Below are 23,768 nucleotides of genomic sequence, written 5' to 3' on the forward strand. Positions count from 1 at the left end.
AGCCTGGCAGCGTGGAGCTGTGCTGGAGCATCTCCACACCCAACCGCATGTCTTGGCCACCCTCAAGGCTCCTGCCTTGGGCACAGCTGGTGCTGGACCCAAGGTGGCTCTGGCCCGGGAGCACAGCACGCTTGCACCTTGCTAAAGAAGACCTGCAAGTGCCAGGATGAGGCTGGTTCACCAAGTGCTACCACACAACACTGAATGGTTATGAAATTTGTGACCTTCTTTCACTGTTTTCTTAGGTGCCTGATGTTGACAGGCTGCTGTGCACCTTTTCCATGGGGCCCAGGGCCAGCCGGAGCTCAGGACAGCAGCCCACTCCAGGCTAGCCCAAAACCCCTGACCCGGGGGGGCTGGACGTTGTTTTCAGTGAGGTTACCCAGTTATTGCTGAAGTTAGTTTCACGCATGACGCGGGAGAGGCTGCAGCTCTGCAGATGTGTGATTGCAGATTGCATTGAAATGAACAGGTGGAGGAGAATCACGATGCGCGTTGTTAGTACTTGCTAACCTGACTGCTTTATTTTTATAATCTTGGGGTAGCACTGCACAGAGGGTTGGTCAGGAAGAGCTCAATCTCCACCTTGCTCCAGTTAGCTGTCAAGTCCAGAGAAGCTCACAGCTTTTGTAGCATCGACTGTTTGGAGCAGCAACGCCTTCCCCTCAAACCACTTCTGCTCCTTGCCAGGCAGCGAGGGACGACCAAATCAAAACGTGGCCAGCCTCAATGTTATGGCATTGCGCAAAGCAAACGAGGTGGTGGTCATGATCCTTACAAACACCCAGTATTGTGTACAGGCAGAATGACAGGCGGGGTGTTGTGAATTCCCTACTGCTGTTTCTAACTCATTGGCTGAAACAATTAATGAAATAGTTATACCTTTTGCTTTTTCAAACTCAGAAAATGGCACAGCTTCACTGCTCACCCGGCTTTTTTTGTGTGTGTGTTATGACAGCACCAAGGGGAAGAAGAGCATTTTCGGCACTGGTGAGGCCTCACCTCGAGTCCTGTGTTCAGTTCTGGGCCCCTCTGTACAAGAGGGACATTGAAGTGCTGGAGCGTGTCCAGAGGAGAGCTACCAGGCTGGTGAGGGGTCTGGAGACCAAGTCATATGAGGAGAGGCTGAGGGAGCTGGGCATGTTTAGCTTGGAGAAGAGGAGGCTGAGGGGAGACCTCGTTGCCCTCTACAACTACCTGAAAGGAGGTTGTAGAGAGGTGGGTGTTGGCCTCTTCTCCCAGGTGAATAACGACAGGACCAGAGGAAATGGTCTGAAGTTGCGGCAGGGGAGGTTTAGATTAGATATTAGGAAGAATTACTTTACTGAAAGAGTGCTCAGGCACTGGAACAGCCTGCCCAGGGAGGTGGTTACGTCACCATCCCTAGAGGTGTTTAAGAAACCTCTAGATGTGGCACTTCAGGGCATGCTCTAGTGGCAGAGATTGTAGGTTGTTTGGTTGGACTCGATGATCTTAAGAGTCCTTTCCAACCATGAAGATTCTGTGATTCTGTGATTCCCAGCTGGGGCACTACCTGCAGGACAGCAGAGTCTGGTACAGCTGGAGTGGCCAGTAAAGTCCAAACAATGTCAGGGGTAGGAATAAATATCTTTCTTTTTCTGTCTCATACCTGAATAGCCCCTGGATTCCTCTGACATGCTCTGGTGCTGCCCCTGTACCCTTCCTCCTCCTCTCCAGGAGGTACCTCCCCAGCCAGCGGCCAGGCTCCAGGGATGCTCCCCTAAGAGCTGGTCACGTGCGGTCCCAGCCAGGCCCTTGGCTTCCCCAGCGAGGCAGCGCTCGGCCGTATGGCACCTTGCACGCTCGCCCACTGTGCAGCCCCAGCATCAGGGAGGTCTCCAGGCAGCGGCAGCAGCAGCAGCACCCCACCAGCAATAACGCTGCCTCCCTCAGCACGATTTTTCGACCTGTAGCAACTCAGCCCTGTTGCAATTGATTTTCAGTGGATCATTGAAAGCTGCTCCATCAGTCTAGCCTTAACAGATTTCCACCATCTGCTTCTCTGTTGTTGGGTTTGGTTTTTTTTTCATTTCCACAAAGATAGAGTTTTGGTTTATAACGGGATAAGGGTTCTGTGGCTTGGGCACTTTACCCTTATAAACACCTGAACCCTGTTTGCTCAAACACAGCACAATCACAGCAACCGCTGCTCTTCCTTGGATGGCGATCAGATCTGGAGAACTTCACACTCCCAGACTGAAAGAGTTATGAGTGATTAAGAAGGCAGCTGATAATAGAAATGCTTAGTCAACCTTGATGTTAAGTCATTTGAGTGCTCCAGATCTAAATGGGAATGAGACGGTGAAATCAATGTGCATCGGCAGCATGCCTGTAAATAAACAGGGAGCTGCAGGAGAGCACTGCTCGCCCGCAGCTCATGTCACCATCTGCGACACCTTCATACAGAGCATCCCTCCCAAGCTGGTCCTCGGGAATGTGCTGATGGACCCCAAAGAGCAGGGTCAGTGCTTCAGCTAAAGGAACACACGTGATGGGGCGGAGGGGGCTGGAATTAAAACACTCGTAAATTGAGGAATGTGAGGATACTGGGGTAGTTCCTGATTCCAAAAAAAAAAGAGCTGCCCCCCTGAGGAGGGTCTAGAGATTCACCCAAAGATGGCAGGTGCAAGGGAAACTCTGGAAAGTGGTGGCTCTGCCAAGGGGACAGAGGGGATGCTGAGTCCCCCAGCATCTCATGGGCTCCCACATTATGTGTGCAGAGGGGTCTCTGCCCAAACCTCCTGCTGTGGTAATAAGCACTCGACTGAGAACAGGGCAGGCAGAAAAAAAAGAGGGGCCTTGTGGGCCCGGCTGCAGTGTGTGCCACCACGTGAGCCGGGAAGGTGGGGGCGTCTCTAATCCCCCGGGGCCAGGCCAGCTGCCAGGATCTGGCTCGCTCCCCAGCATGGCAGCGCCGCAGCCCCTCTCTCGTCACCCGATGGCACCCTTTGCAGGGCAGGGGCTGCCTGCAGCCTCTCTTCTCATGGGCTTGCTCTCCAAATAGCCGCAGGCACAGAAATGCCACGTTTGATGTGCATCTTCTCTTGAGAGGTTCAGGGGGCTTTTGGGACCTCCACAGACACTTAGCAGGGTCAAGGGGGCAGGTTGCATCTCCTAACTTGCCCCTCCAGATGCTGGTTGTTTCATGCACCAACTTTGCCAGACCTGTGCTGGGCTGTTGCTTTTCCTCTCTGTTGGGAGTAAAGTATAAAATCATCCTTCTGCACACCACAGAGGGATTTTTAATCAAGGCCACTCCACTGCAGGCAGCTTCTTTCTTCAGAGCCGAGAGATCCAACTCACCCTCCACTGCATCCTTCTTCTCTCGACTATGATTATTGTTGCATTACTATTGCTATTATGTCATAAATTGACGTCTTGTGTTCCTGTTTGTTATCCGGGGATTCTGCTCTAATCTTGACGATCACTAATGCAGTGTAAATCCAGCGCGCTGGGCGATAATCTGGCTACATAAAAAAAAAAAAAAAAGACTTTCTAGGCATAATCAAAACCTTTCACTTTAATATTGCGCACAATACTTTTACCGTGAAATTGCATTTCCCTCAGCCCTTCTTCTCTGTGGCTCAGAAAGATACTGCGCTTTGCTCGTGTTTGCTGGCGCTTGCTGGGAGTTAGTGCGCAGGATCCATCCCCTGGCGCAGCAGAGAGCAGTTTCGCCCTGCGCTCCGGTGACATCCGAAAGTTGGCAGGAGCCCCGCTCCCGCCCCGGCAGGGAATGTCTCCCCTCCGCCAAACAGCTCTGGAGGATGGGGGGGGTGGGTTTGGGTTATGTTAATGCTATAGGAAAATTAATGCAGTATGACTCATTTTTATAGGTAGTAATTAATATATCCATTGAAACTCCATTTTCCGTCTACACATATCTTCATGCTGTTAAGTGGGTGTCCTTATAGCTGAGAGCTTGGGTCAGCGAACACGGGGTGTGTTTCTGTCCCCCTTCTCAGAGAGACATTAAAAGCACAGGAGCACAGAACACATGGCAAAGCAGGGAGAGAAAATAGGGAGGGCGAGATGACATATTAAGGCACGACGGTGCCAATATTAAGCAAGAAAAAAACAAACCCCACCCTAAACCATGGCTTTTTTGCAGTCTGGCCCCCCCAAGCAGCAGCACCTGGGGGCTGCCCCAGGCTTCTGGGGGCAAGGAAGCCCCCAGCCCTCACCCCAGCAGGTCCCCCCTATCCCTGCCCCACAGCAGCGGGCCCGGGGACGGGGGCGGAAGGGACGGGGCGCCCGCAAGCGGGGCGGGCGCCCGGGTGTCGGTGGCGCGGCGTCCGGGAATGCGCCGCTGATCCTAACCAAGTTTGCCAGCCATGCTTTTCTCATGGCTCCCGCACAATGGCCCGTTTTCTGCCCACCTGCCGATTATGCTTAATTAGGCGAGGAGTTGATTAATTTGAGGTAATTGACAGCTAATTACAGGCCTGAGGGCTCATTAACTTGACGTCCTGTCTGAGGGAATTGGCTGGAGGGGGTCAGGTGATGTGCAGCCCCCCTCCGGCACCCATTCACCTGGGCGGCCCCAGGGATGGGGACAAGCGAGGCCGCCCGATGGGAGCCAGGATGCTGTGGGGCCGTGGCCACAGGCACCCAGGGAGGACAAGCACGGAGGGGATGCGGCGTGAGGGATGCTGCAAGGTCGGGAGGGCTCCCTGCCATGATAAAACAGGCTCCGTATAGAGAGGGGTTTTGGAGATTGGTGACAAGGTGGGGACCTGGGGAGAAAACAGCCAAGGATGTAGGTAGAAGGGGAGGGGGATGTGGATGGGGTGAGGGGTCCCAAGGCTGTGGCTCCCCATAGGCTCGGCCAGCAGTACCCACCGTGCCCGTGGCCCCAGTGGAGGTCCGTGGCATGGTAGGGGTGCCACAGGTCCATCAACCTCAACAGCAGCCCACAGCGGCTGCTGGCAGGCTGCAAACACCTGTGCTCGCCGTACAGCAGGTCATTGCAAGGCACCGTTAGTCGCTTCATATTTACATCAGAGAATACAACTCCTGATTGAAAACAGAGAAATTTTTTTCAATATGACTTTTCTCAGTTGCTCTTTACTGCATGCAAATCATGAGATAGAATTTGGGCACGTCCTCCGGATTTACAAATTTATCCTTATTTCGCCCTTCTGGAGCAGGTGGGATCCCTGCATAGAGAGAGGCTAAATGACATAGCCAAGGTCACATTGAAAATCTAAGAGCTGAATCCAGCTTTTCGAGCCCTAAACCCAGGGCCCTGACCATAAAACCATCTTCACCATATTCCTCAAGCACAAGGCAGGTTACCTGAACATGACTGACACGTGCCAGAGCTCTGGCCTTGTGGTCACTCTTCTCCTGGGGGACAGGAAGGCTGACAGGTCTGGGGTGTTCCTGGCAATGTCGAGCAGAGGGGCAGAGGAGGTCTTTTTTAAACAATATATCTTGCCGCTGTCTAATTATGTCAGGCAGGATGTGGCTGAAAAAATGTACTTGAAAGGTCACAAAGAGATGGCCAAGGTTTGTTGCTGTGGGAGTGCTCACCACCGTCAGACTCCACCTCATCTTTTGGAAGTCGTGCCCCAGACATGGGACATCCTGGATGTAAAAACCGATTATTAAGCTTGGTTCCGGGTTCAGTGGTAAGCCACTATGGAAAGTGGCAGAGAGGCTGAATTAGAAGTAAACCATGCCCATGAGCAGGCTGACTACAGCACACCATAGGACAGCTGGACTGTCCTAGAAGCCACAGGCTCCACAACAACATACTTTGCCCTGCTGCTGCAGATGAAGGCTTGGACAACTGAAGTGGAAGGAATGGGATCTCCTGGCAAAATTGCAGCTCTTTCTGGGTCCCCATGTGGAAGCCTGGTGAAGAATCTCAAAAATCATCTTAAACCACAGGCTGACCTGACCACTGGGGCTCTTCAGCCAAAGGAAGCTGCATCGCAACTGCAGCCTACTCGGGCACTTCCCTTTGCCCACTGGCATCATCCCTCTGCCTTACTTTGGCCTTGCTTCTGCCTGCAGCTCATCTGAAAGCACTGTGCCGTCCTCACATTCTTGGTGTGATCAGAAGGGATGAAAAATAGTTAGAGGTGTCTCATCTGCATATTGCTGACAGTGGATTTTAGAAGCCTGACTAAACAACTTGCTTCGATATCCTGCTATTGCATTCCACAGCTTATACACCACCCTTTATCCCTTTGAAATGCACTAGGGTTTCATTTTCTAAGCTCTCTTGTTTAAATTTCATGGAGTTGGGTAAAGCTGACTGGTCTCTATGGTAATCGTTATTTAATACCCTTCTCCCATTTGTCGTTCCTTCTTTCTACCCTAAAGACACCCAGACTTGGTGATGATTCATGGTACGGAGGCCAAATGGACCCATGTGATGAATAAATTTTGCTCACCTGCTCAGAACCTCTCCTGTGTCTGTCTCTTTCAGAAGAAGGTGTCCATAATTTAAGTTGTATTTGAGAGAACACCCTAACAACTTCTATTATGGTATTTCTCACTTAGAACCTGGGAGAGGAGTTATTTGGAGGAACCCAGACAGGTTGTTTCCTCTTTTTCTTTCTAGATCCATTGTTGAAATCGGCTAAACCTCGGCCATTTCTCACTTTGGCTATTACAAGGCTGTTGCCTTCTAGCGTAAACACAAAAACTATACACTGGTGCAATGATATTAAGCATTAGGTACAGCACGGGCCTACCTAGTACTGAATTTCTTCCTCTTTTCTGTGTTGACACAGGTTACATCAATAGCGCACGAAAGTCTCATAAACAGGGATACATTTAACCATATACATTTTCTATGAGATCGCTTAATGTTATTCTCAGTTTACAGGTGGAGCACTAGGACCCCAGTAGGTTAAGTGGTTGCCCACATTTAACAAGATGTCTGCGGTAGAGCCGCGGTAGATCCAGATAGGAAATGTGCATTTTCGGTGTTCTAACTCACTGAACCTTTAGAGCTGTCTCTTGCTATAGAAAGCCTCACTCACCAAGCACCGCACTGTGATGCTGAGTGCCTTTCTGAAGAAGGAATGTTTTGTGGGGACCATGACCCTCCCAAGGCCTAAGCTTTAGGAAAATTAAGCTTTTTTGATACTGAATATTTGACTGAATTCCCAAGTCATCACCAGAAGACAGAAGCCCCACTCAACTGAGTCAAGAGCTCCTTCTGCCTATAAGGAAATCAGTGAGTCTGGGCTTAGGGCGTTAGTTCTAGTAGCAGGGAATTTTACGCAGCTGTAAAGCTCTGGGTAGGCAGCCACAGATATGATCCCTGGGGGAGTGGTAAGTAGCCTCACTAGGATTGTCCCGTCAGATTGATGGATCAGGATGGTGTAGGATCCTTCATTTGAGAGGTGGATGCTGGAGCAATACAATTTGGAAAAGTCACCAGTACCCAAAGAGAAGTGTATAATACTGGTGGTCTGTTTTACAGTAGTGGAAGTGCAAGTATTCCCAACACAAAGTACACGCAAGCTTTCTAAATAACTTGACAGAATGGAAATTATTGCTGAGATCAAAGACAGGGTAATCTGTTTGAATTTAATTTGCTTTTTATCTCAGATTTTTTGGCTTTGTAATCTTCTGGCTCTTGGGAATCCAAAGAAGAGGGGAAGGTCTCAGCAGATCGTTTGTCCATGGGAGCCAACTGTACCATTCTTGAAAAGCAATCTGGACTTCCAGCAGGCTGGAATGTTTTAGAAAGGCTCCAGATTTCAAGGAAGAGGGTAACATGTTCCTACTTCAGATCATAACCTAAGTAGTTGCAAGGATGCAGCTGCTGATGCCCATGCCAGTGTAAAATGCTGTGTCAGCCATCATGTGAAGCAGTCATTGGTGTTGCCTGGATGAGAACTGTGCTCAGATGTGGGCTGGCGACACGGCTCGTTCTTTCTGGGATACCCTTTCCACTGCTTTCCTCTTTGGACATAGCTCAGACCATTTCAGGAGGAAAAGCATTTGATCTAAAATACTAAGATTTTCTTGAATCTTCATCCATTCTTCCCGATTTGGCAGATATGAGCCATTGGTCAGCACCAACACCCCTGGACCACGTGTCCAGCCACAGATGCCTACCTCCTAAGTGCATTAGCAGCTGAAGCTGTGCCTGAACCTATTCACAACACTATCTGTAATCAGTGACTTTTAAAAAAGCCACCTGCTGATTCTCTAATGTCTTCATTTAATTTGGGTACCTCTGTGGCGTGAGATAATATGACAGGCCAAGAGGACTGCTCTGAGCCCAAGGAGTATGAATGTCTGGAGGGAGGGTTTCTGAGGTCTGAGTTTTCTGAAATACTTCCAGATCTTTTTCTTACCAAAGATAATTTCTTCTGTAACATATGGAGGGAGTGGCCACCAAAAATAAGCTCTTTCTATGAAGTCTGGCTCAAGAAGTGGGGTTTTTTCCAGATACACAGTGTGAATTAACACAAGGCTGTGATGCCAACAACAGCAGCTTGATGAAACGTTGCTTTACAATCCAGGTCATACCGACAATGTATGTATATATGCCCATGTTTGTATATGTGTATGTTGGCAGCTACTCCGCAGAGGCTGGAACGATAACTCTCCCAGATCAATGAGAAGGCTGGTAGTGTCATCACTGAATTTTAGGTCAAGATCCTGGTAAACAGCTTCAAAAACTGCCACAAATATCTTTAGCGCATGGTTACACTAACCAGGTCAACTTCCCCGTTCTGAAGTTTGAAGAAAGATATTTTTCAGGTGTGCTGCCTGCGTAAGCGACACAGCTCCCAATCACCAGGAAACCAGCCCATATTTTAAGCTTAAATGAGACCTCAGGATCGAAATTCTACATGTCCAACCCAAATGCAGTACATGGTGCACAAATTACCGATACACGTGCTTAATTTAATGTGCCTGAGAAGTCAGTTAGCAGAAGAGTGTACACAGGTGCACAGGCTTTTTATATAATTTTGAACATATTTCATCTTGAAGAGCTTTTAAGTAACTATTCTCTATCAATATCTGGGTTTCGGAAGAGAAGCTGCCTGATCGATTGCCTTGCTTGGGAGTAAGAGGGTTACTGTAATTATCTTGTTTGCAAGAAAAATAAGAACATTTATCTCATTTTAGGTTAGTAGAAGAAATGGCAATTGTGAAATTTATCATTAGCCCAAATGTATTTTTATTTTGCTGATGAATAAATGCTGAATGACTGACCTTTGTGCTAGTATTTTCCCCATTATTTCTGTAGAAATTTTACATTAAATTTTCCATAAAATGCTAGAATTTTTCAAGACATTTGACCCAAATCAGAACAAATCACCTTATTCTTATGTGTCCTGCATTTTGACATTTTGAGGCGAGAGGAGAACCAAAAGCCATCAGGTTCCATGCTTTAGAAAATAAAGAGTATTTCTGAGCACTTAGCTTACCTGAGACAGTTTACGTTCACGTGCAGCAGCGCTGATCTGTTGCAAACCTTTTGAATTAAACTGAACGGTCCAAAGGGGGACCTCATATCTAATTTGTCTGAAGGTGCTGCAAGACAGTGTGAACCACAAGAATCAAAGAGAAAGAAACCTTTCTTTTGAAATCAGCAAGTCACCAGGAGGACTAGTCTCCTGGACTCCCCAAAAGCAGTTGGTTGCCTTGGAAAGAGTAAGGCACCGAGCAAATTTCTCCTCCCTAGGATACATGTCTCTCTACATCCAAGCGAGGACCCACAGGTTCAGAGAGAAGAGGGCACTTTGGTAAATAGGGGACTGTCACGGGGGTATCAAACTATCTGCCATCCAACAGCAGAAGTCAGGCGCAAGCAGTAAAAGGTTTGTCTGTGCACCGCCTTTTGACTAAAGCACTGACGGTACCTCCAGCACATCTGGAGAAGTGAGTCTGAGGAAAGGAGTACGGGGACAGCTGGTTCAGAGCATCCATCCACACCTTCTCCCAAATAAAAGGTATTTTGAAGTTGTGTAGGTGCTAGACATTAAAAGACATCAGATACTCGCCCCTTCAAAGCACGGATTCTGTCTACTTTGGTATAACTCTGAGCTGGGATTTATAACCACTTTAGCAGGACAGCTTCTCAGAATTTATAGAGGTTGAATATTTTGGCATTAGTTTGATGACTGATCTCCAATCCAATGCTGAGACTAAATTAATTTACTGATCTGATAAGATAGTGTTCTTTTTGTGAGCTTCCCTCAATAACACTTATAGCTTACATATGTATATATAAATATGTATGTAGCTTATTTGGATGCTATTTTTATTTCATTTTAGTTTAAGACTTTTATGAACATTATAATAAAAACCATGTACAAATACCCTCCTGATACCTTCTTCAGTAGGCAATAACAATTGCCCAGAATGGATATGACCAGGAAAAAAGCCTGACTGGATTCACTTAAGAAGTTAATGATTTCCACACGTTTGTTTCACTGGCAGCACATTTGGCTTGTCAAATATACAGCACTCTGCATGTACATTCAAGTTTTCAGGATGGGGGCTTGTGACAGAGAGACATCTATCCACCCCCTACAAGGAAAATAATAAACGCTACTTTTTTTACCAGGGACAATAATTTTGCTAAATTACAAAAACTAGGAAGCTGTCAAGAGATTAGAGAAAAGGAATTGTGCCACTGATCATAAAAAAAAGGAAAAAGGCACATTTAGAGTTCTCGGGAATATCTATTGCCAGTAAAATAATAGAATAAAAAAATGGGGAAAAAAATCACTAACCACCCAGGAATAAGAAAACAAGTATCAGCACTAGGGATTTATACAGAACAAATTGTGACAGAGAAACCTGATTGCTTTTTTTTTTAAACAGAATTATAAAATTAGTGGATGAAGGGAACACAATGGATTTGATACATTTGGATTTTAGTAAAGATTTGATACATAAATCCTACTCAAAACTAATTCAAATTGGCTTGGCTACACCACCACATGGAACGAAAAACTGGCTGGAGACCCACAAATAAAGGATAATGAGGCATAAAAAGGTATTGTGTTGGAGGGAGAGAGACTTCTCCCTCCATCCCAGAGATCAGTTCTGTCCTATTCAACACCTCTTGACATGACACCTTCTGCCTGGAAATTGGGAAATTTTGTTGAGAGAGTGAAATACAGAAGGACATGTGGGATAGACCAGCTTAAAATAAAATGGGATCCCAGTAAAAATTCAAGTATTATCCAAACCACAGTATCCAGTCATGAGGAGCTCCCTAGAAAACACCAGACGAGAATCACTGCAGCAGAAACCAACAAGATGGGAATTTGCAGTGAAGGACAGCAGAAAATTTGCTCGTGCCTCTGAATAATAGAGCTGCACTTCATCCCAGTATAGAAAGAGCAGACGGCTTTTGCAGTATCTGTGTCCTACGTATGCTTTCAATGAGGTCCCAGGCAGGTTTTGGTGGTGTAGCTGGTAGGGGAGCTCCTGGAGTCTCTCCTATTGCATGCTGGAGACAAAAGTGCAGTAAGAGATTTTTCTCCCCAGAAACAACCAGAGTGGACACTCGCAGTAAAGTTAGGCTGATTTGTGAGGAGGGCTTTAAGCAGATCCTCATTAATTTCATTTTTTTTAAAATGTAAAACCAGGAAAGAAAAGGGCAGTAAAGCAAATTAAATGCATTAATAGCAGACATAAATCCCCATTTTACTAATGTCTTCCCCTTCACTATCACTCACTCAGTCCATTTGCAATTTTAGCTACTCACCATCTTATCTTACCACCCATCCACAGGTGCACCTGGGTGTCCCAATGGCTTTGGAATCTGTAAGCCAATTCCAGACAACGTTGGGGAGGGTAGATAATGCATTTCTGTAGGTCTTGTTGTGTTAATTGTCTGACAAAAGAAAGAAATCCAATGACTGCCCTCACTGAAGTGTGACTATACCCTCTGTTAGGCATCAGAGAATCCACACATGACGCAATCTTGAGAGACACATCAACAAGGAAAACTACGCTTCCCTGGCTGGTTCCACTGCTTATGAAACTTCTGCTTTTCTCTGATCTCCTTCTTGCTGAAAACCACCACCAATTCCTATTTGCTCCCCTTCTGTTTTGCATTTTTCACTATTTTTCTTCTTAAACTGCATTTGTAACAGGCTGCCTTCTTTGCTCTTTTGCATTCTCTCCAACCTCCTGCCCATGCCTTGCTGTCTTCCAAACTGTGCTTTCTTAGCTCCCTTGGTCTCCTGTCCTCTGTTTTTAAGTCCCTATTTTTAAATTCTTCTCAATTCCCCGTATTTTTCTTTCAGTCTTCCGTATCACTCCATTTCCACAGTCCTCTCCCACCAAAATAGGTTGCTAATAATATTGTGGTACTCATTAGCGAGACTCCTGTAAACCCTACCCAGATGTATTAAACGAATATTTATTGTAGCAAGTTCCTCCCTTTCCAAACCATTGAAGTGAATGAGAAAAGTGATCTCTCTTTTGGTAGAGCAAATAGTTTTAAGCTACCTAGAGGGCTACGGTGACCATTTTAATAATGTTCTCTTTTAGGGCAGGATCAGACCCACAGAGCATCAGAGCAAGAGGAAACATTTCAATATGGCAGAATTAGGAAAACGACATTTTTCCTGCCCTGGTCCGTCAGCAAACATTTGGACTGGGCAAGTGTAGAATTACATGAAATCTGAAAAGTAGCTCTTACCCCTCTCTGCATGAGTGGGAAAGGCTTGGGAAGGTCAGAATAAGTGTTCTACATCACTGAAGATATCAGCATTAGGATCTCTGTAATGCTCATAGCTCTCCTAAATGCATGTGCACACCGCGCACACTGTGGCTGTTACTAGCACTGTGAGAAACCTTCATTTTTAGTGTTCTGTTTTTAAATTCTCAATCTTTAACACTGCATTAAAGTGATTTTTGAAAAAATTTAATTCTCTGAATAGTTCTTATGGGTCTTTCAAAAAAGATTAAAATGACTGGTATTGCACTGTAATTTATTATTATTTAAATTACTAATGCCTGTCAGTTGCTTAGGCATTTGCTTTTTTTTTTTTTAAAAAAGCCACATCTATTTAATGAAACAACAAGGCAGATGGCAAGCAGTGGAAGGGCCACTGGACTGTGGCTAAGAAGTTACGGGGTCGAACTGCGTTTGCTGGATAACCTCTAACAAGTCTCTTTACATCTTAGTGTCTCCTTTTCTCCTCCTTTTTCACTGCCTCATCTGCTCATAAGCTCTCGAGGACACAGATCTTCACCTAATTATGTGTTTCTATGCTTCACAGCACAATAAAATTTTGATACTTGCTGAGGTCACTGTGACTTAAATGGCTAGTGTAATGCAATTGATAACTCAAACAGCTAAAGAGATGTCCTCCAAACACCACTCCAGCCCACAGGCCAGCTACCGTACAATTAGTAAGCGAATGCCAGAAGGTCTTAATGATGGACACAAGAAGCCCTTGCACCCCATTGCACCCTTTCCTTCCATCTGCATACTTTTCACCTGTCTTCACAATATTCTCGAGTGCTGCTAATCTGCATGAAGGATGTTCTTCACCAGAACATCTTCCTGACAAGGACACAAAACCAACACTTTTTTATACTCAGTTGAGCGTTATCTGCATTTGGAAGTCAGAAATTTGGCATGATATTATTAATACAGCAAGATGCCAAGCCAGTAAAATAGAGGTGTAACAAGCAAGGATCCTAATATTTCCTTGGGCAAAGAAACTGAGATAAAGCGGGAAAACCAGTAATGTGTCTTCTTGGAGACTTTTGTCCTGGTGTCTGACAGTGAGGCCCAATCTCACGAGGGAGGCTTGACATGGGAAGTGTCACCAACTTTTACTCAGGGAGGTCACTTGACTCCTGAGCTTCCAGAGCATGAAACTGGAGGTGGGTATGGTGGTCTTTACTTTTCTGCCATTGATTTGTGACTCCTCCTTAGACCAAGACTGAAGCACCTGGAAGGCAAGGTTAAGTGGCCACTCGGTGGCCATCTGGAGGCAGTAACAGTAGTTTTTCCACTTCAGAAATGAGTGTTATGGTTCTGTTCTGCTGGGACACATGAAAGCAGTGGTGATGTGGGTTTCACTGAGCATCCACCGGAAAACCTCACATCAGGTGTAGTAATTGCACTCAGATGCACCTTTCTATTTGTGAGGCAGCATAAAAGCTGCCAGCTCACTGGGGTAAGGCAGGAGCAATAAAGCTTTTTGCCTTTCCTCTATGGGTTTTAGTAAGAGGATTACATATCTCCTCCTTCTAGAATAAACCTCTTTGCAGGGAAGATACTTCTCAAGCCCTCTTTGGAGATCAGTCGCTGCATGAAGACTCTCAAGATTCAAGCCATCACAGCAGACAGTAGGAAATGAGCCCCAGTTTAAAAGGGAAAGGCTTTTGCAGCTCTGCAGGACTAGGACATAGTGCACATGCTGCCATGGGGAAAGGGTCCTTGCTGGGTTCACAGCTTTTGGAGATAGAAAAATAAAAGAGGCATAAGCACAGAATAGAGTTCAAGCTCCATCCAAGATGACAGGAGACTGACCCTGAAGCCTTGGAAAGACATGCTGGAACAGCTTCACCACCAGGAACAAATAACCCAGGAAAGAAAAGTAACTCTTGTAACTTTAACACTTGACCAAATATGTCTGAAAACAGTACCCAAGCATGCATGAGTGCATGCAACGAGTACATTGTTAAAGCTTTAAGACATAATTATATGTTTTACTAGATCTAGCCCAGAGACACTGAGTAATTAAGGACCTTTTGAAAGACCATAACATCCAAATCAGACTTAATCACTAACACATTCCCATAACTTTGGAAACATCAACCAGCAATTACTTCTGCAAGCTTCTATGTTCCTTTACAAAAACACCTATGCATTAAAATGAAAGTCTGTGAGACAAGTAAATAAAACTACTGATTTCCACTGACCCTCCTCAGCACCCACTGTTCTTCCCTTCTGCTGTGGCTGTCTCAGCTGCTGTGACACCAACGACCTGCTCTGGCTCCTGTTTTGTCTTCCATCTCTCCTGTCACTCTCTCTACTCTCAACTGTAGCAGGCTTAGGCTAATGGCACGAAAGTGCACATTTTTTTAAATTTTTTTTTTAGTGTTTCCTATGGCTCCTTTGGTCATCATTTTCACCTACCTTAACCTATGTGAATAATTTCAGTTTTGCCTAGCTGCCTTTCTGGGGTAAAAGAAACATCCTGATATGTACGTACATCTTGCTTCTCACCTCAGACCATAAGCGTCCCACCATCAGCGTAGACAGGGACAGTCCGATTCACCTCCGTGACACCTCTTGTCTTTCCAGCTTTCCCCTTCCTGGCCACAGCGGGACCTGTGATGATCACAACTCGCAGGAGATATATTTCCTGATGGCATCTGGAGGCCCTGGTGAGTCCTCAGGTCTCTCTCCCTGCTGCCCACTTCCCACCTCTGCAGGGCAGAAGACGACATTTTGCACTCTGTGTGAAGGGGCACTGGGGAGATGGGATTGCTGGAGCTTGACCTACTGCAGCCCTATGCCCTTTCCCTTTCTCTGTTGACCATTTTAATGGTTCTTCTGCACTTTTGGATGGCTGATGGATGCATCATACGTAAATCCCCTTCCCTTCGTACACACAGCGTTTGCCTGGCTTGCCCAAAGAGATGGTTGGGTTTTGGAAGCACCAGGTGCAGCTGCTGAGACCACTGGTTGGAGAAACATTTGCCTCCTGAGCCCGTTAATTAGCACAGTAACGGTAACTGTGCTCCATTAGCCAACCCATGTGGTCGAGTCCCCTCCCCGTCCACCAACCTTGCCCTTAATGAGAGCTGGAAGGGGGACACTCACAAAACACTGCCTCAGAATAATATTCGGCTTTGTCTGCGCCGGTAACGAGAGCTGACAGGATCACTACGTCCATTTCTCTTCTAATTAGCACACTTCCAGCTCGGCCTGAGCCAGCAGCCAGAGAAAAGCGATCGGACAACCGTACCGAATCACAAACACAAAGAGGCCCATTCCCCGTAATTAGGTGAGACAATCCCTCAGTCTTTTCTCGGCTGGAGCTTGCCGGTAAGACTCTCGCTGTTTTGGTAAGTCCCAGCAACACAAGTTACACGTCTCCCCAGGACACTAATAAGCCCCTAATTGTCTTCCGCTTCACACGGCTCGTACCATAGGTCTGACTTGGGGGAATTCTTCTAACGAGCGGCAGCCAGCGCTCCCCGCGCCGCAGACGGACGGGGAGCCGCCTCTCGGGCACCGGGAGGAGAAGGGGGACAGGGAGAAACAGCCAGAAAAGCAGCCCAGGCGCTGGGGCCCAGCTACGAGGCACGAGGCCGGTGGCTGAGCAGCAGCCACCCATTGCTGGGGACACGGACCTCCTCTGCCCACCATCCACCTGCACGGTGGAAAGCCCAAGTGCAACTCTCCGGCCTGCCTTCTCCTTTCTCGTCTCTAGTGGTACACGGGTACCTGCGCTTCCACGCAGAAACGCCCCATCAAAACCGAACATTTGATACGCCTTAAGGCTCTGCTAAGACTCGCTGTGGGCTGCCCTTAGAGAAATGCAGCACCCGGCATGTGCTCTTCTCCTGTGAGGCCAGGCCGCGGGCCCGCCTCAGAGTTCAGGCTGGGAAGGAGCGTGGGTGTAAAGGACACCCTGACGGCTCCCGTGGAAGGGAACACGTGCTGGGCCTCACAGGACAGGTTTCTAAAGATGCCCACAGAATGATTAAAAACACAAGAACTTCCAGAAGAAGTTGTGAGGTGGGTAGGAGACCACAGCTCCAACTCCCCGATTAAAACGAGGCAAAGAAAGGCACACACTCCCTCTAACCTTCAATCCGACCCTTTGTTGAGAAACCATCATCAAGCAAATACTTTTCAGCAAAACATTTTCCCTAGCTTCTGACGACAAGCTCGTTTTGAGCAAAATACCACAGCTGATACCGTTAAGGACAGTCAGGGCCTGCAGGTCCCTTTGCCTCCTGGGCAGCTGATTACAAACTGATCCCCGCCGCAAAGCAGGCCAAGGGGCCTCGCCAGAAGCGCTTCGTCCCCAGCTTTTACGTGTGCTCTTCGGCTTCGGTGTGCTAAGCAGAGGGAGGAACATAAGCCAGGGTGACAAACTGACCCATACACAGAGTACAAGAGAAAGACAGGCACCAGTGATTACCTCGAAAGGTGATTTAGGATAATCAATATACATACATATGAATAAATCAATTAAAACTAGCTGTAACTAATAAGTCACTTTAATACAGGGAGAGGAAAACAAAATAAAGGCCACATAACCAGGTAGCCTGAGCACCCATGGCCATGTGGGTCACTCTGCTGGTCCCTTGTCCCTCTTTCTCACGTAGCTGATGAGCCCTCCTGCCCTTTCGTACATAACCCGCTGCGTTTTGGGCTATTGTAGTAAGTGGAAGATGGCAAATTTCTGATGCTTCAGAATTAGCTTTAAAATTCTGCGATTACAAGGAAAGATGTAAGGTGTGCCCAGTATTTTGGGGAGGGGAATCTTCCCTGGCATCCAAGTGCCTGCAAGCACAAAATTTAATTACCCTATATTATTACAGCTACTCATCAGCTATTGGCCACAGAGCCAGCCTTTCAAGTGATACAGAACCAAGTCAAGTACTTTGTCCCCCCAGAGATCTGGTCAATAAATAAGGTGCAAGGTCATTCTTATTACCCATTTTTTCTACTAGCAATTAAGTAAGGGCTTTCAAGCTCAGCCCTCTTCCTCTTTTCTGTTCCTTACTGAGGTGTCTATAACAGAGACAGGCAGGGAGCATTCTGGCTTCACTGGTCACTGATCTGTATTATAGGAATCAGCAGGCAAGCCAGAGGTCAACCACACAAACCCAACAAGAAAACGCCTATTCTGTACACGCATCAGTTGCCTGGAGTCAGTCATCCTGCTCAAAGGGACATGATAGAAAAGGTCAAGTCTAAAAATTGGCAGTTTCAGTGGATGATGAAGTCAAAATGTGAAGAGATCCCACCATGCTGAAAATCTAGCACAATCTAAATAAAAATTGCATTATTGCACATATCCTATACAGAATGAATTACGCTCTTTAGAAACTGGATCAGTCCACAATTCTCTGACCACTGAAGCTTTTAAATATCTTCATGTGGACTTCAAATGATTGGCCACAACTGACTTCAGGATTTTGAATTTCACATCCTCCTGATAAAAACTCAAAGCACTGATGTAAGGATTGGCTTACACAGAGAACACGTCTCTAGAATAGCTTTGATTCCAAGAATCACGGTATCACATGAAAACAACAGGATCCAGTCTTCCTCTTTTCCATTTCCTTGTTTTCCTTTCTCTGTTTTTTTTTTTCCCTTATTTTTAAAAATATCAAGGTTCATCTCTTATCAGGGCAATGTGTATTTGGCACCAGGCATACAGTATCTTTGGAAATATTTGGCAGATGTATATGCTGGGACGTACATGTAGGAACCATGGGTTTTGATATTTCTGTGGTGGGCTATTTTTACTATAGGGATTATAGAAATGCATTTACGACATTAGTATTTGTTGTTCTAAGCATGTTGATTCACTTCAGAGTTCGTTGGTCCATGGGATGTTTCTGTCCAACTGTAATTCTGCTGGGCTGAAGATACAAAGAGGATCATTCTTTCAATGAATTGTCATCTTCTTCTACAGACTGCGCATTACGGACCTTTTAAAAAGTGTCAGAACAGAACGATATATGAAAATGGGGTGCAACATTAAGGAATAAGGATTATTTTCATTTTATATTAAGTTTGCACGCCCTATTCACTTAAACACATAACACATTTCCCTGTTAAGAGTTGTCTTTTTCTTTCGATTGCATATGTCTAAAAATTGATATTAGTTGAGAAGTATTACAGAAATGTTATGCAATGTTACTGAACTTGTGGTAGGAGAGGAGTTCAGGGTTCAGACCATATGACAACAATGTAATTTATCTTTTTTACATACTGCATAGGTTGATGACAGAATTATCCAGTATCACTTCCTCAACATGAAGTGGTTGGCATAACTATCGTCATGATTTGGAAAAAGCGTTGCCTAAGACAAGTTACTGCAGGTGAAGATGAAGTGGATGAGATCGGTCGCATACACAGACTGCAAATCTAAGTGATGATCCTGTTCTCAGAGTTCAAAACAGGATTTAGCCCATGATGATGTGTGAGAAAACAGCAGAGGAACAAAATATAACCTGTAATTAGGACTTACACGCCTCTATAGTATGCTTGCACACTGAATACTCTGCAATTTTGATTATGCCATCTCAGACAGGCTGTAACAGAAGACAGACAATTGAACATTGTGAACATAAGGAAGGTGAACATAACCATGGAACCAAAAACAAAACAGAAGCTGAAAAATCATGACAAGTACACAGACAGCACAGAAGAAAAAACCCAAACAACTGTTTCTGCCAATAAAAGAAATGGAAGGTTCCAAATGGAATTATCAGGTAAGGAGGTTTAAAACAATGACACATACACCCTTTTTTTCTTCATGAAACTTCATTTGTAAACTGAATTATGGAACTTGCTGTTCAGGGGCATTTTAGAGGACAGAAGTACAGACAAATTAGGACTAAAGGAAATTTATGGAGGGTAGGGTCTTCTGTGGACCAGATTCGACTAAAACAGATTGCTGGATGCTGGGTAAGTTACCCTAAAGCAAAATCACTCTGTGTAAGCCTTTTGTTTATATCCTTCCCTACGAGTCTACAACTGTTTATAATCAAAGAGAAGATTACAGATAAGATGGGTTTGTGATTTGACTTGTAATAGCACCTTACAGTTTTATGTAACATAAAATCCGTAAGTTAAACCATAATAAGGTTCAAATATTACCTCCAAGTTGGATCAGTCAGTTTTCACTAATCTGTTATTTCTAGGCGACTTGTTGAGGGAAATATGAAGCAAAGTTAACAACTGTGGTTACAGGACTGTTCCACAATTGTTAAGTTTTGTAATGGCAAAACACTGAGTTAAATGGAATATTACACTCTTCAATTGACAGCACAACTAGACTTCTATTTTGATTATGATTAATATAACAAACAAGATTTTTTTCTCAGTTGGATTAAACAGCAAAGCGTTTGATACTCCAAGATTGAAGTGAACAGCCTTTACAACTGAATATATGTAACGCGGCATTTAAAAGGAACTAAATACATATTGGGTTTATTTCCAAGAACTTCACAGTAACATTTAACATACCAACACAGGAAAACACTTTATAAAGCAATGCATTAGCTTAATTAATATTACAAAATCTTGATCTTCTTACCCTCTTCATTCCTATCATTTAATTTATCAAAACATTTATTTGTTTCAAAATAGAGGTTATCAGCAACAAAAAGTCACCCAAATTATCTTGTATAGATAGATACTGTAGGGATGTCAGGAAGGACATCACTGAAGGAAAAAAATAGGGTTCAAAAGGGTATGAAAACCCTTAGTACCATTTGAATATTGCCAAATATTTATTTACTGATGGGAACGGAGCATCCACAGGCCAAACCCTGAGGTGGTGGCATGCAGAAGCGTGAAGAAAAGCCTGAGGAAGAGTATTGCCTATGTGTCTAAGCAAAAGCTTTTGCATCTAAGAGGGCTATTTTGGAAACCCATATGAATCTCAGACCTTTGCATTTGTTTATCACCAAACCACAAAGCAAGAACAGACAGACTACAATTCTCTGGCTAACACACAAAAATACATATGAATATTACCAATAAAAAAATACATCACTGACTCATCTCTACAGATGACAGGTACAAAGCCAATAAATATCACAATTCTAAAGCATACGTTACTGGCTTCCCTATAGAAGTACTGTATATAGTAAAAGGCTTTTTTTGTTCAGGATTTTGTTGTTTTGTTTTGTTTTTTTTTTTTAAACACGTGTGTTACTAAAAACTACCTATAGTTTGAAATTTCTTACTGAACGTATCAGAAAATACGCATATAATTCTATGCCAGGCTTTCTTATCTTCTCCTATATTCCTCCTCCTTTCAGCTTTCAATTTCTTAATGTGTTGGATCACAAACCTCTATAAAATGCACAAACTCATATTGGTCATACAGGTGAAGTATCCCATTATGTCATATATGTGTGTATATATATTACGTATATAGTATAAAAACTTAAAATTGCATTCAAAATGTATAATTTAATATTTAAAGCTACATCAAAATCAGTCTGCACCAGCAGGTTTTTTCTCTGTTTCTGAATTATCACTTTTAGCTTCTCTTCACATTCATCTGTCTTAACTCTTCTGTTCTCAAGGGATGGAGTTCCTGATAAGCTCAGCCCTGCATAAACTGTGAAGTACAGAAATAAATCCATTAAATTTAAAATCAAGACTCCTGACATTCTTAACTATTCAGTATTTCTGCAGGGTCTTGCCGGGATGTGGGTTTTAACTGCTTAAAGTTAGTTAACAGGAGGCGTCCAAAAGGAGCCCATTTCTGACCAGTAATAACCAAGACTCCAGACTGCAAACCAAAAGGCCACCAGCATTTTAGTAAAAATTCAGAGGAGTCTATTTGATTAAAATAAAATCTCCTCCTCTTTATTGCACGTGCACCTGAAAAGAGCCTCCTCCCTCTGCAAAGACAGAAAAATGTAATGCTCTATGGACAGCCTATTTCCAAGTCATTTCTCCTCTCACATGTGACTGCAACCTGGGAAATGACAAGCTTTGAAAAGCCTGCATGCTAAAAATAATATTTCTAAATGGAGAAAAAACCCTGCCCTTCATCTAATGTTTCAATATTATGTTGTACCCTAGAAATGACATATTAACTAATGCTTAAAATGTTGTTTTCTAGGAAAAAGGATGAAATGAAAAAAATTCTTAAATAAAATAAAAAGTCCGAACACGCTCCTTACATCTTCTCAGGGTAAACATGCAGAAGTGCATTAACAGAAGGAACAGACATTAAACTATAAGATGCATAAAGCTCAAAACTGTGTGCTGAAAGAGACCAGGTCACAGAAAAGTCTGTCTTAAAAATTGTAAGTTTGTAGGGGAAGAAAATTTTCAGGTTGCTGTTTAATAAATAATTAAAAATACCACAAAATGTTATTTTCAGAAGCGTGAGGGTTCTGTATAAGCAGACCATCCTTGCAAGGTGGCTAACAATCCTGTTGCTCCTTCTTGGAGAGCTGACTGAAAATGTTACCGCCTTTCAACTGTATAACTTTCTTCAAGTTTCTAACTCTGTAAGAAGCAGAGAATTGCAGTGGACCAACAGAGCTGTTTCTTTGTGAACTGGCTGAAGTTTTTGTAGGGACATTTTCCGTCATGATACAGTAACGCCCCTTACCCTCTATGGCCTGTAAGTCTTGATTTCACTAGAGAACAAGATTAGTGGCAAGATGAAGCTCCTGGTACACCGAAGGTCTGGAAGTTGTTCCCAAAGACTACCAGATGTGCTTCTCTGAAGGCAGTGAGTAACTGGGATCTAACGCACAGACTGCATTCAACTTCCATACTAAAAGTATATTCTCCTGCAGAACCAGCACTATCAGTCAATCCACACCCCAAACTCTGCTCAAATCTTTTGGCATAGAAGTTGCCCATCAGAAATCAATGCATCTAAGACAAAAGACACACAAAAGGGTCAATGCCTCATGACACGCACCAGCCAGTGTGCTTCAAACAGGTGCTGCCCCTGAGAGCAACTGAATAACGACAGTAATGGCTGTTCACCCTGAAGAGCTGATTAGAACAGATAACTTTGCCACAGCACGTCAGGGCTGAGTCCTCCTGTTGGACATCTTATGGTCAGATGAAGTTACTTCCAATGCAACCATTTGCAGTCCTTGTGACCTGTGCAGGCAACATGTCTCCCCTGTAACGTGGAAGCAAAAAGAGATGTTTGCTTCTGAAGGCCTAGAGCAAGAGCTTTGTACTTCTTAGAAGTTCTGGAGTTCATCTGGATTCGCAGTACATAAAATGATCGAGTTGGGGTATTTTTGTCCATCCTCCAGATGCGGCAGCTACTTTTTGGGTTTCTCTAGGATGTTCAGGAACTTCCCTCGAGTCATTTCTCTAGCTGAAATCACAAGGGAGGAAAGAGAGATTAATATTTTTTAAAAAGCCAAGAAACCCAAACAATTGTATAATTTACAGATTTTAACCCTAGGATAAGAAATTCATTTAGATTTGTGCTTATAGCAATAGTGAGTAAGGATTATTTTATTTATTTTTTTTAACTGGAAAATAAATAAAACTGCATTCCAGTTTGAATTCCTGCCATCCTAGAAATGCAGGCAGGGCCTGGAATCTTCTGAACTCAGCAATAATTCCCACAGGCTGTCTCATTACATACAATCTATGCTTTCTATTCCTACTGCGTTACGCTCTCACAGCATCTCTTTTTCTCTGTACTATCCATCTCTGAATGGTGTAATCCAGATCTCCATCGCTCTGTCTCAGACCAATTGTTCCTGGATGTTATAATCCGTCAGAGATTATGGAACTCTCCCTTTCTCCATTTCAGGATTATTGGTCCCTGGATGCTATGATCTTCAACAGAAATTAGACAGCATTTTCCCTCTCTCAGCAGTGTCGGTCCCTGGATGCTGTAATATAATGGGGTTTATATTCCTTCAATGCAGTTCATCTATGGATGGTGTAATAAAGTAAGGTTTATAGAGCTTTGGTCTTCTCTCTCTCTCTGCATTGTCAGTCCTTCGATGTTTAATACAGCAAGGCAAGGTTTATATGTCTCTCTCTCACTCTTTGGCACCATCAATCTCTGGTAGTT

General features: G+C 44.4%; 1 protein-coding gene and 1 long non-coding RNA gene across 8 annotated transcripts in view; both read right to left on the reverse strand.

The window, feature by feature from the left end:
* LIN52 (lin-52 DREAM MuvB core complex component) overlaps positions 1-23,768 on the reverse strand; it is an 83,583-nt gene that overhangs the window by 15,367 nt on the left and 44,448 nt on the right. Inside the window, exons 6-8 of one of the 7 annotated variants that reach the window (XR_008466462.1) lie at positions 15,215-15,417; positions 11,726-11,854; positions 5,617-11,467 (exon numbers count right to left, since the gene is read on the reverse strand). The exons of 1 other annotated variant lie outside the window; for it this stretch is intronic. Coding sequence is in view for 4 of the 6 variants with exons in the window: in XM_054201690.1 (XP_054057665.1) it covers positions 22,750-22,850 (101 nt within the window). In the remaining 2 variants the exon portion in view is untranslated. Of the gene's footprint in view, positions 1-3,338; positions 3,489-5,616; positions 11,468-11,725; positions 11,855-15,214; positions 15,418-20,621; positions 23,055-23,145; positions 23,584-23,768 lie in introns of those variants that run through there. 5 more of the 7 variants (XR_008466461.1, XM_054201694.1, XM_054201690.1 and 2 more) reach the window with 5 other exon arrangements.
* LOC128909685 (uncharacterized) lies at positions 20,146-22,725 on the reverse strand. Its single transcript, XR_008466463.1, has 2 exons — positions 22,641-22,725; positions 20,146-21,314 (listed from the first exon to the last, which is right to left on the reverse strand). It is a non-coding gene; the product is annotated as an uncharacterized LOC128909685 (long non-coding RNA).

Source organism: Rissa tridactyla, chromosome 4 (genome assembly GCF_028500815.1).
Source record: "Rissa tridactyla isolate bRisTri1 chromosome 4, bRisTri1.patW.cur.20221130, whole genome shotgun sequence".
Taxonomy (NCBI): domain Eukaryota; kingdom Metazoa; phylum Chordata; class Aves; order Charadriiformes; family Laridae; genus Rissa; species Rissa tridactyla.